The sequence below is a fragment of the Petromyzon marinus genome, chromosome 18 (genome assembly GCF_048934315.1).
Source record: "Petromyzon marinus isolate PM22_M1 ecotype Great Lakes invasive population chromosome 18, UKy_Petmar_22M1.pri1.0, whole genome shotgun sequence".
Classification (NCBI taxonomy): Eukaryota; Metazoa; Chordata; class Hyperoartia; order Petromyzontiformes; family Petromyzontidae; genus Petromyzon; species Petromyzon marinus.
In genome coordinates this window covers 12,830,958-12,844,371 of record NC_133684.1, presented here as the reverse complement: position 1 = coordinate 12,844,371, position 13,414 = coordinate 12,830,958, and the positions used below count along the sequence as shown (strand labels likewise).

The 13,414-nt window shown below is 46.3% G+C and overlaps 1 protein-coding gene across 1 annotated transcript in view; it reads left to right on the top strand.

The window, feature by feature from the left end:
• The window catches only part of LOC116943682 (gamma-aminobutyric acid receptor subunit gamma-2-like), a 143,608-nt gene that overhangs the window by 41,081 nt on the left and 89,113 nt on the right, over positions 1-13,414 (top strand). Inside the window, exons 4-6 of the mRNA XM_032956748.2 lie at positions 8,871-9,091; positions 10,498-10,580; positions 11,890-12,027. Coding sequence (XP_032812639.1) covers positions 8,871-9,091; positions 10,498-10,580; positions 11,890-12,027 — 442 coding nt within the window. The remainder of the gene's footprint in view (positions 1-8,870; positions 9,092-10,497; positions 10,581-11,889; positions 12,028-13,414) is intronic.

The following is a 13,414-nucleotide window of genomic DNA, read 5'->3' as shown; positions in this document are numbered from 1 at the left end:
CCAGTCCTCCGCCATCTCCATCTGCCAGTACCCAGACGCTAGATCCAGGGTGGAAAAATACCGTGCCCCCACGAGGCTGTTAAAGGTGTCATCGATGCGGTGGATGGGGAAGGTGTCGCCGAGGGTAAATGCGTTCAGCTTTTGATAATCAGAACCGGGTCACCAGCACAACCGGGGCAGACCAGGGGCTCGCTGAGGGCTGTGGATAATGTTATTGCGGAGCATATCCACGACCGCCTCTTTAATCTGGGCCCGTTCAAGTGCGCCCACTTGGTATGCGGGGAGTTTAATGGGTCGTGCTGCACCTGTGTCAATTTGGTGCTTAACGAGGTCTGTCCGGCCCACATCTGAATCATGCTCACTAAACACTTCGGCGTACTCCCGCAGTAACCCTCGCAGCTGATCAGCTTCCACCTTGGTTAAATCTGCTCAGGGTACCTGTAGCGCATCAAGCAGGGGGACGACCTCAGCTCGGTGGGTCGAGCCGACCCACCACGCCAGGTCCTGGTTGTCCTCAGGGTGGCAGGGGTCCTCAGCCCAGAGGGCAAACACCGAGCTGCTAGTGTGGCGTGCATGCAGGGGGTATAGTGTGGCTACCGTGGTGAGCGATTTCAGGATCGCTGGGGTACTGTGGGCGTTAAAAACTTGCCTAAACAGTCGGCCACCATCAGCATTTACCAGAGTGGCCGACCCTACAACTCTGGATGATGAGTCAACATTACCTCACCCGAAGGTCGGTGGGAGGGGCCCGATGGTGATGGCTGACACCAGGATAGCGGCCACGGGTTCGAAGCGGGGGTGATCCGGCTCTCATCCCAGGAATGGAATCCACTCCCCACTAACCTCCACGGTGGCGCATCGCTGGCGGGGCTGCACATTAAACCTCAACTTTCCAGGGGGTCGGTACCTGCAATACATTCGTGGCACAACACGCTCGACATGTAGAATTCTTGGTCACACACCTGGTGCCCGAGGCGGACCTCCAGGGTGACCCTCCCCAGCAGTCCCATCCCAGCTCCACTTTCAGTGTGCAGCGCGCAATCCGGGGCCTGTAGGCGGCCCATGTCAACTCCGACCGCGTTGCAGTGTGCTGCGCTCATGAGTGAGGCTACCGCCCCCGTGTCCAACAGAATCCGGGTACGCCGCCCATTCACCTGCCCTTCCACCAGCAACGTGGCCCCTGCGATTCCTGCCACTCGCTGCCACAGCTAGTCGCCCGCAGTCGCCGCGTTCTTGCGTGTTGTGGTCAGCATCTGCGTGGGGATCACTCGCTCACCATTATTATTATCTATTTGTGTTGGGACCGCATCGGTGGCACCCCTAGTTGGTCTACTCTCGGGGGCGTTGACGGTTATCCCTGGCACGTGTCTAGCGTGGGCGATCTGGGGACAATCCCTTATGAGATGCCCGCATCGGTCGCATAGATAGCATGCCCGGGGAAGGGCGGTGGCTCCATAGGAGTCCCCTTGCCCACTCCCCTCTCCCCCCTCCCCTCCTTATGCACATTTGTCCGAACTTGGCCTCTAATTGAGACACCCGCCCGGTTAGTCTCCCTACCATGGAGCGTAGTCCTCCTACCTCAGCCTGGACCACCTCCACTGTGGACTGCAGCTTGTTCATATTCCCATGTACTCGGGTCACCTTCTCGCGTGCTTGGGTCACCTGCTCACTTACCTAGGTCACCTGCTCTTGGGCTTGGGTCAGCTCACCGCGTAAATGGGTTACAAGGCCGGCTATATGCCCTATGCCGGTATGTAGCCCTGCCACCCATCCTGGAGCTGCCTCCTTGGGTCCCGGAGGCTCCCTCATCCCCCCCCTCCTCACCATCCTGGTGAGCTCCTCCTCATCCTCCTCCCCTGGAAGGAGGCGATGGTGCGCTATCGTCCCAGCCCTCGGAACTGCGCACACTCATGAGCGAATCTCTCACATGCACGTGCGCAATCAAACAAGGGTGTTAAATGGGAGGTGTGGGCAGCTCGCATCTGGCTGCCACCATGAGGTGCTAGTGAGATACCGCTGGACCATCTCGGCGGCGAGGTCATCAATGATCTCGGCAGCGTACCCCGGACGTGCGCTCTGTGTTAGCGAGTGCACATCCTCGGCGTAGTTGCGGAGGTCCTTGCCGGACTGGCGATGGTGCTCGTTTAATGCTGCCTTTGCAGTCGGCGTATTAGCTCTCCCCAATGCGCTTGTGTGCTTGTGGGAAGCGCTTCCACCAAGTGGGCTGCCCGCCCATCCAAATGCATATTTAGATGCTGCAACGCTTGCGCGCCCGTCCAGCAATTAATACCTTTATCCTACTTGAGGTTCCAGGCAAACGATTTCCATTACGGTATTTCCTGCCCGGTAAACACATACCTTACCTTCGCTTGGGGCGGGGCGCCTCTCTTCCTTGGAGGTGTGGGGAGTCGTACCACGTCTGACACCATTCTGTGGGAGCCGATGTCCACCCCACTGCCCTCACCATGCAGGTGGGGTGCGACTTCCACCCCTTCCACTTCCTACTCTGCTCCCTCCTCCACCGCGTCGATTGGCCACCACCAGGCCCCCGCCGACCGGGTGAACAGCTCCCCTGCATTAGCGCCCCTTCTGAGGGATATAGCTGAATGGCTGGCTCACCGCTGCACGGAGTTATTCTGCACATGCCCACGTACACCACCCCATAATACTCACGCGGCGGCGAGAACGCGCATGCTCCTGCCGGTGATCAGACTTTCATATGCGCCCGCACTAAGACTAGCGTTAAACGGCTGTGCAAATACGCGCACCGGCGGGTGGTTATTCGCTGTCTCGCACCCATGCTAAGACTCACTCTAAAACAGCCACGCGAACACGCACGCGTCGGCGGACAGTGGTATCCCAAACCGCGCACGCACTATGACTAACACTATAGCGGCAGGGCGAACGCGCGTGCTCCTGCGGGCGGTTTATGTCCTATCCCGCGCAAGCATTGCGACTAATGCTATAGCGGCGGCGCGAACACGCGTGCCTCTGCTGACGTTTTTATTCTAACACGCGCACACCCCACAGTTAACACTACAGCAGCAGCGCGAACATGCGTGCACCTGCAGGTAATTATTTTAACAGCGTTCGTGCTGCGGCTCTGCCCTCACTCTCGCCGCTCATCCACCCACCCAGCCACTCCACACACACACAAATCACACTGTGCTAACGTTTATTCATGGCGCAAAACCCTGCACTGCCCGTAGGAAATATTTTGCGAGCAGAGCCTATTCCAATTCCCCAAATACTTACGCGCCCTGTTACGTACCTCGCAGCCGTTCTTACGGCGTCGCACGGACGCGGAGAGAGGCGGAGGGACGGAGATGGGAGAAAACCTTTCCCATCGCGGTCTCGTGGCGGCACTCACTGGCATCTTACGGAAGCGAGCGGCTCGAAGAGGCAGGCTGGCAGGGAGTCGGTCTGGGTCACCAAGCGGCTGGAGATCAAAAGTCCCTTAACCGTTTTCAGCTCCCCTTTTTATACCCTGTGATTTTGATAATCCACGGTTACATTACATCATCATATGCAGCCAATCGTGCACTCTCTGCGCCCGCATTCCTTACCCCTGACTCAACCGGTTTAATCTGGGAGGCCGCGGGTGTGTGGATACACACCCGCGGATGTGCACTAGGATTTCCCCCTGACCTCATCGTCTGCGCTGCTCGCTTAATATTTCACCCTGGCCCCTCCCAGGTGCTGAGAGTGACTCATTGCGGCTGGCCCGGTGAGCTGTGCGCCCATACAATTTTACGCCAATTTAGGGGGTCCGGAATGTAATTTGCCCTAGGGGGGTTGGCCAATCTCCTGGCACCGGGAAACCACGGGTCTTCCCACATAGGGGCCCTTCGGATGAACACCTGTGGTGCCAGGCAATCCCCCGCCGGGAAATTACGTGTGTGTGTGCGCGGCGTGTCTGCGTTCAGAGCGGGGGTAGGGGGGGATTCACGCCGCTTGCGGAGTGGCTTCGCGGCATCACATACGCATTTAAGATCATGCAGTATAATTTTCAGTCGCAGGCCGCTATGTTGTATGAATCCTTGCAGTCACGAAAGCTTTAAATCAAAAAGGATATTTATCTTACCATAAACGGTTACATTATCATAGCCTGTGTTTTACAATATTCAAATAACAAGAAATCATCATCATCGATCGCAGGCCCCAGTGGTTGTGAATGTTCATGTGTCCTCCCGGTCGACCTCCCATGACCCCGCATTGTGGTGGCCATTCCCCAATGACCATAACGAGAGGCCGAAGGTCACAGGTTTTTTTATAAATTGTTTTTGGTTACAATAGCGTATCTTAACTACTGTAACGCATTGCCATTAAACATTATTTGGCACAAACAATATACATAGGTTTTTTGGTTCTTGCACAATTGTAAATCCGGAATTAAAAATACATAGTTGGCATACTGTTATTAAAATATACTCCTTTTTCTAACTAGCACAATATTAATATTAACTGTTCAAATAAATGTGAAAACAGGCTTTCGCTCAATATTTACCTTGTTTGAAGAGGGCAAGTCAACTCCAACCCCGAGATCTGTCCTTCCTCTCTGGCTTCTTCAATCAATTTCCCAGATCGCCAAATCCTTTTTCCATTCACATACTGTATCGTCTGTGCTCTCCAGTCGTCTGGGCGAAAAGTGGGCTAACTTCCTTGGCCAATCCTGGCCAGCTGGCTGAACAAACTCAATAAGCAAACACATTTCTCCAATCCAATATTCAAAAAGCCATTTTCTAATGTTGCTGTGAATAATATTTATTTTTTGCAAACGAAACTTGATCGTGAAAAGCAATGTGGCACCACATAGGCATTTAAGATCATGCGGTATAATTTTCAGTCGCAGGCCTCTATGTTGTAAAAGAAAAACTGTGCCAGCTCAATTGTTTTCCCACGTCTTTTTTGCGTAAGACAGAGACTTTAAAAACTAACCACTGAGACCACTAGTTATAAGTTACCTTAAAAAGTAATATCTGTACTTACGAAGAAATTATTGTCCATCTTAATGTCTGCCTTAATTATTGTCCATATTAATGATATTCATTACATTTCAAAATGTTACCATGAGGCAAAGTTTAATTTCTTAAGGATATTTTTTCCCCAAATGTAATTCATTTAGCTGCGCTGTGTTCTGAGTCAGTGTGCACGATTCGGATTCATGGCACCGTGGACAAATATAAACTTGCTGGACACGCTGCCCTTGAGGCACGTTGTTGTCACTCTTTATGATGATCTTCAATGTTTCAAAAGCCACTCAACTTTCCCTTGCTCATGTTTTTCATGATTTTGATCCTGGTTTTTTTTTGCCATCGATGATTTCTGTAAGTGTGCACGTTCTCCACTTGTGTCCCTCCAACAATGTTCTCCTTTTCCTTCACATTTGTTGTTCATTCTATTCTTGCGTATGGCTATATGTTCGGGAGCTCAATGCCAATGTCGCGGTCGCGGTCTGCTAGCCACGAGAGAGCTTCAGGAGAGAGTTTGTGTGGTTTCACTCCACCGTTGAAGGGGTGCAAACCACTAGAATGCTATCTGGCCCATAGTTTTGTGTTGCATGGCCACAATCACACTGTGTTTATCTGTAGTCCTAACTGCTTTTTAAAGTGAACGTATACAAAGAAGCTGGGAGAGATGCATTCTGGGAATCAAACTCAGACACAAAAAGCAGTTCAGAAAACAAATGGATTGTTATTACAAATAAGTGAGCTTGGGCATTACACATTCTTCGGAGGGATGATGGTGGATGGAAGAGACTGGTGGCAGAATTACAGCGCCGCGGTGGTGATATATTAACTACCTCGCCTGGTTTTCAGGAGGTTGTGGGTTTGATCCCAACCCTGACATTTGTATATTTGGGGTTTGCATGTGCTCCCCGATGATAATTTTTCTCCGGGTCCTTGGGTTTTTCCCTCCACATTTGGAATAAACATACGTTTTGAGTATTTGGCTGCTATAAATTTCCACATGATAACACACTTAATTTTGCTATCATTTGTAGCCTGGTCGCTTCTAAAAAAATAGCTATATAGCTCAATGGGCCTGAACTGGTAAATTACAGAAAGTTTAGTTTCAGTTTAGTTTTTACAGTCAAAGGAAAAGACAACCATTATGGAGAGGAAGCGATGAGATCAGCTGACGTGCAGGAGCGAAACCATGAGGGATGGCGACAGCTTGGGGAAGCCTTCACTCAGCACTGGATAGACCATGGCTGAAGATGATGATGTTGAATTTCGATTTAAAGCTTTCGTGACTGCAAGGATTCATCTTCTTTGGTTCTTTATTGTGTTATTTTATTTTATCAATTTATTATTTTATTCTCATTCTACGTGACTTTACCGAAAGAACCAAAGAAGATGATGATGTTGATAAAGGTATGTACATATAATGAGTGCAATGCCTAAACAAGGATATTAATATTCTTGGTTCTTTCGGTAAAGTCGCGCGACTTTACCGAAAGAACCAAGAATATGAATCCTTGCAGTCACGAAAGCTTTCAATCAAAAAGGATATTAATCTTACCATAAACGGTTCCATTATCATAGCCTGTGTTTTACAATATTAAAATAACAAGAAATCATCATCGATCGCAGGCCCCAGTGGTTGTGAATGTTCGTGTGTCCTCCCGGTCGACCTCGCATGACCCCGCATTGTGGTGGCCATTCCTCAATGACCATAACGAGAGGCTGAAGGTCACAGGGTTTTTTTTATAAATTGTTTTTAGTTACAATAACATATCTTAACTACTGCAAAGCATTGCGATTAAACATTATTTGCACAAACAATATACATTGATTTTTTTGTTCTTGCACAATTGTAAATCCGGAATTAAAAATACAGTTGGCATACTGTTATTAAAATATACTCCTTTTTCTAACTAGCACAATATTAATATTACCTGTTCAAATAAATGTGAAAACAGGCTTTCGCTCAATATTTACCTTGTTTGAAGAGGGCAAGTCAACTCCAACCCCGAGATCTGTCCTCCCTCTCTGGCTTCTTCAATCAATTTCCCAGATCGCCAAATCCTTTTTCCATTCACGTACTGTATCGTTTGTGCTCTCCAGTCGTCTGGGCGAAAAGTGGGCTAACGTCCTTGGCCAATCCTGGCCAGCTGGCTGAACAAACTCAATAAGCAAACACATTTCTCCAATCCAATATTCAAAAACCCATTTCCTAATGTTGCTGTGAATAATATTTATTTTTTGCAAACGGAATTTGATCGTGAAAAGCAATGTAAGGATGCGCCGGAAGAAGAATGTTTTAAATCTGAGCATATTGCTTGCTCGGGTATGCAGATCAGAAACAGGAATACTGGAAAGGAAAATGGATCAAAAACTGAAAAAAGTGCGCAGGGAAGCATGGAGACACACGTGCTAAGAATTGCACTGAGGGAGAATTAGGAAAACACATTGTGGAACAGAGCACAAATCAGAAATGCCATAGATAAGAGGTTTTTGGGTTAAACCTGCCACTACCCGACACAGCCAAAACATGGCAATCCGTTACTTGTACAGCACACCGGTGTGTTGGAGAGTAAACCCACATTTACAATTCCAGTATGACGTTTCACCAGTAATTACAACCAGCATCATCAGGCGACAGCCAGAGTTGTATATAAATCCTCCTGTTTCGGTCTTAAATAGAGGAGGTAAATGTGATGTCGTCACTTGTGAGCCAATCAGGTGCGAAGGCCAGATGAGGGGTGGGAGGGGTTAACAACACATTCATATTTACGCGATCTAACCCAACAAAGCTCTTATGGATAATATTGATCGCGAAAGCTGAGTATGTGTTAATCAGAGATGTCATATTTGGCAAAGGAGAGAGGATGCCACCGTCACGATAGACCAATGTGGCACGTGTGAAGTGGGTTTTGATAGCAATTGCCCAAACTCTCTGGCCCTGTATTGGGATGTTTGGCCATCTCCGTTAATTTTTTTTATATAGATAAATGAACAATTATAGTGAGTATTTTTTGTCATTTTAAATTGCAATTAATAACGCGGACGATGAAGAAATTACCCATCCTCAAATAATGACGAGATTCGTAAACAAAGACAGAGAGAGTAGACACAATGTCTCTCCAAACGTGTTCGGCACAAACAAGGCAGTCTTCTCTTCAACCTGTCATTTATCCGTAATTAGTGGTTCGAGTGTAGAGGTCTCATTGGTCAGCGTGGATGCACACTACCGGTTAATACCAAAACTCGATTCACAACAAACGGCCACATTGGCTTTCATGGCGTACGGCATCGCCAGCATCACCACCTTTGCCGCTGAAATAACGGAGCGACGTTTTTTATATTTTGCTTGGAGCCAGCGTTTGCGGAGCAACGGCTGCAGCAGCAGCAGCAAACAGCAGCAGCAGCCGCCGTGTGGACATTAGCATTCATCTTGCTTGCAGGGAATCGGTGCTGGCTACAGATTTAGCTTATTGATTGCTCGCCCCGGTGTGATCATTCACGCCTATAGAAATTGACACTTCGCTCCTCGGCTCGTGTTAAATTACGCTGGCCATTATTGGTTTTAATACTCTCACTATTTCTTCTTCTCTGCCTTCTTCGTTATTTCCCTTATAATTATCCGTTGTTTTTTTTTGGGGGGGGGGGGTGGGGGGCTCATTCCATTTCTCCTTTTGTCATTGTCGCTCTTTACTCGTGTTGTCATATGCATCTGCATCATCTCTTGTCTTTTCTTTTGTCTCATCATTCTTCATTTTGCTATATATATTTCAATGTCTTTTATCATCTCTTTCGTCTACCACCATCAACTTTATTCACGTGTTCTCGTATTTTCACCGTTTGCTTTTCTCTTTTTGCCATCTTGCATTTAATAATCATGGTTCGTCATTCTCTTCTTTTCAGGAGTACACCATCGATATATTCTTCGCCCAGACGTGGTTTGACAGCAGACTTCGGTTCAACAGCTCCATGAAAGTGTTGAGATTGAACAGCAACATGGTGGGGAAGATTTGGATCCCAGATACCTTCTTCCGGAACTCAAAGCAGGCTGACGCCCATTGGATTACGACCCCAAACCAATTGCTGCGCATATCAAACAACGGAAAGGTGCTCTACACACTGAGGTAAGATTACCTCCTGAAGCGTTCCTCTACTATTCTCAGCACAAACTGGCTGCTTGAGCTTAATGATGAACAGAAGATCATTATACCCTCAATGGTTTACTCAATATATGCCTTGAATGAAATACATGTTTACATATACTGTGTACATTTAGAGAGTTCATCCTTAGGTTGAGATGATGTTTGAAGCATCAGTAATAGATGTATGTGTCACCTTAAAGAGTAGAGAATTGGACTTGAAACTGTACGTGGACCCTTGGGCACTTGAACATAGCTGCATGCAGACGATAACAGGGATATCATGGAAGGAACTTTAATGTTTGAAATATAACATGACAGAAAATCACGTGATCAACAAGCAGAGTTTGCGATAGGTGTGGTGCATGGGCAGGATGGAGGAAGGCAAGGTGTTTGAGAGTTTATTGGGGCGCCGCGATGGCAAGATGTTAACTACCTTGCCTTGTGGGTTCCATCCCGACCCTGACACCTGTATATTTGGAGTTTGCATGTTCTCCCCGTGGTTGAGTGGATTTTACTCCTGGTCAACTGGTTTTTCCCTTCACATTTAGAATCAACATGCATTTAAGGGTATTTGGCTGCTATACATTTCCACATGATAAGCCACTTCGATGGGCTCTCATTTGCGCACCTCTGATTGACTATATAAGGTGTGAAAGAAGTTCAACATACATGCATTTGTGGCCAGGTCGCTTATGAAAAAGAGCATATAGCTCAGTGGGCGTTACCTGTTAAAACAAATAAAATAGTGATAGTTTAGTATTGGAGAGGAGACTGATGTTAAGTAACCAAGCGGAAGATCTAAAACCATATTGTCTGGTGGTATCACCGGCAGCGATTGCTCTTGATATTTTACATCCAGGTAACTGGATTTCCTGGTAGTTGGGTGCACTTGCCAATGAGCGAGTCCAAACTGGAGCGACTCTCGTCACTGGCCGGCCACACAGCTCCTCGAGGGTGGCATCTGCTATTAAGGGGGACACAGCAGACGAGATGCGTTTCCAGGCGTAGATCAGTTCCCGTTACGTGATCATATTTAGCATAAAAAAATTACCACAAGGCAATTGTAAAAACAGGTTCTAAACGTCATGGGTGTGGATTATTAATTTGATGAACACTCTGGAATTTACTTTTCACTGACAAGAAGCACAACACCCAGGTCTAGAGACGTGTGATGTGCTAATTGTTATCATGAATATTGACATGAACTGCTTTTTCACTATCATGACAATTGTGTTGTATATAAACCGTGCTGTATTTTTCTTTCAAAGAACAACTGTTTATCCGTTAATTTGTGAACAAATTAGACATTTTTCACTTTGCATGCTATTTTTTTGCAGCTGCTAACCTATGCAGGGTTATGCTTCTGTTATGCCTCTTTCTATTATTAGATTGACAATAAATGCAGAATGTCAGCTTCAGCTCCATAACTTTCCTATGGATGAGCATTCCTGTCCCCTGGAATTTTCCAGTTGTAAGTATTGAAACGTGTTAATAGATGATTCTGAAAATCATTGCGATTCATTCAGACTCATAAAACTCATTTACTACCTGTCTTGATATGAACCAGAACATCGCATGTGATAACAAATCATTCTCTCCACAGTGTGTGTGCGCATGAAGTATGTTTGTATGTAAGTATGCGTGAGTTTGTGAATATATGTGAGCTTTGTCTACCATACGTGGGTGAAATACATTCATTCCTGTAAAGTCACCCAACCACAAAATCCATTAAACACACGACGCGTGCGTATTTCATATGAACGTGCAATGTCAATAATTTGCACATTTAAAAAAATATGGTCATGTTTTTCATGATTTTTTTAAAATGCATTGTCTGCACGGTATATGTGTATGCTGATTATAATTCGGTAACTTCTTAGAGGTAATGATTTTGCATCAATGCCTCCTTTGTCTATCAAATTGAAGCACCATGCGCTATAGTTATTTATGCGGTGTAGTGTAATGGTCACGGTGCGTGCGTGCATGTGGGGAGCGGTAATGTAGCGGTTAGCGCACTGCGCTATGAACTTGGCGACCCGAGTTCAATTCCCAGTAATGGCCACAAACACCAGTGACGATTATCTGGTCTGGTCTTACGCCTCCGCTAGGGCCACTCAGCCTTAAATTGGTACTTGCTGCGGTGTGTAAACATCGCCACTGGGGAGACAAAGGCGGCCGGGCGTGGTTGTTGGCCACCCATCTCCTCGTTGTGCCGTGCCAGGCTTCGTAAGTGCTCGCTAACAGCACTTACCCCAACAGTCTGTCAAGGCTATAAGGGGTCTTTGTTTTTGTTGGGGTATTTAAACTGTGGTTACTGGGCCCTGCTGTAGCCTTCGTCCCATCCACTCGACCTGTTGTCTCCCTGCCAATAGCAGGGAGACAACAGTATTCCTGGCCGTACCCACACCCTTAAGGCTCTGCGTAGGCCTTTGCCAAACAGTGCCTACCAAAAGGGGAACATTCTCCAAAGAGTTTAATACTTAAATAAAATTTATGAAAATATTTCACCTCGGAAGTCTCTTGAGATGGAACATCTCGTTTGCAAGGGTGTCGATTGACACACAGAGCAAACGCAAAATGTTTGTACGAACATTTGTGTCCTATATATGCAGTATATACACAGTAGAGTATCATATATGATGGACAGTACAGTATATTCAGGTGTTTTATAGTGGTCTATTATTTATGATCTAAGAGATAAATGTGTATATTATAACGTTTACTCGTGATATTAGCGAGCAGGTAATCAGTGCAATGGCACCAAACCATTGATTTTGCAGACGGTTATCCCAAGGATGAGATCCTTTACAAATGGAGCAAGAGTTCTGTGGAAGTTGCCAACCAACGCTCTTGGAAGCTCTACCAGTTCTCCTTCCTGGGCCTCAGGAACACCACCAATATCCTGTCGACTGATTCCGGTGAGACCCTTGCTCATCACACATTCACGTGAAAGCCCGTGGCTTGTACTGTATCATTCATGTGCGATATCCGTCCGTGCGCCGATGGGGCAGCGCACAACTCGCGATTTAGAATGTCGTGAGTGAGTTCACCCGTAGGTTTTGGATCAACGCAGCCCATCATCCCTCTGGAGTTGATCAAAAATGAGCACCACCCTGTGGGGAGTCTTCGTGGGAAGACTGACCAAATGCAGGGTAATGTGGAATTTATGTAAGTGTTGAACTTCTTTCGCACCATGTGTTGTCAACCATGCTAATCGGAGGTGCTGGAGAAGGACAACAAACGAAACACAAAAGCAGTTCTAAATAAATTAGTATTCAATCTAGATGATTTAAAAGTGCATGGCTTCAGTGGCTTCCTAATATCGGAAGGAAGAGCATTCCAGACGGCCGCAGAAGCGCATCTGAAAGCGTACGATGCGGTAACCATCTTTGTTCGATGGCTTATATCCCATCTTAGGACCTACCATTAGGCCAATAATGTAACCAGGCGAAAGGTCACTTTGTATGTATTGTATGTTGAACTTCTATTACACGTACGCATATTTATACCACTACCTGAAGGCTACCAACTGAGCAGAGCACCACCCTGCCTTCGTTTTAAAAAGGAGACGCTCTGAATTGCATGTATGATACTTTTTGGGATTAAGAATATTATTTTCAGAAGTTCTAAATTAAGTTATCTGATATCCATTTACTTATGCCTTTTTGAATGTCGAATTCGTTTAAAAAAATCCGCAAATATTGGCAGCAATTGCCTTTTATCCAAAATAAATTAGACCAATCGTGTCTGCATGTTTACAGTCAATGCATACGAAAACAACTGGTAATCTGTTAAGCGGGTGTAGTATTTGCATACTTGTGTTACTAACACAAAGACAAACTGTACGATGTTCTGCAGTAATTCATAAGCGAGGTTTAAAAATACAATGTCAGGGTCACAGTGTCCCTTGTTTCAGACAAACATTCGGAATTATTCCTCCCCATGCGCGAAAGCAAAATTGTAATGGAAATTCCACAGTGCTATGGCAAATATCAATCTGACCCTTGGGTATTGGTACAATTTCAGTGACGTGCACCACACTGGGGGAAAAAAAACACGTGCATTTGATCCTTTCCCAAAATGCCGTGAATGCTGCACGTAACTCTTTGGTTCTTTCGGTAAAGTAACGTAGAAAAAAATAAATAAATTAAATAATATCACACGATGTTTTGATTGCAACACAAGCAATAATCATCAGGTACAAATGAAAGAGAAAACAAACCTAGTAAATTTAGAGATATAATGCAATACAACACAGAGTCGGCTAACATAACAGTCAACACCCGACCTGGTTGATTACGTTCT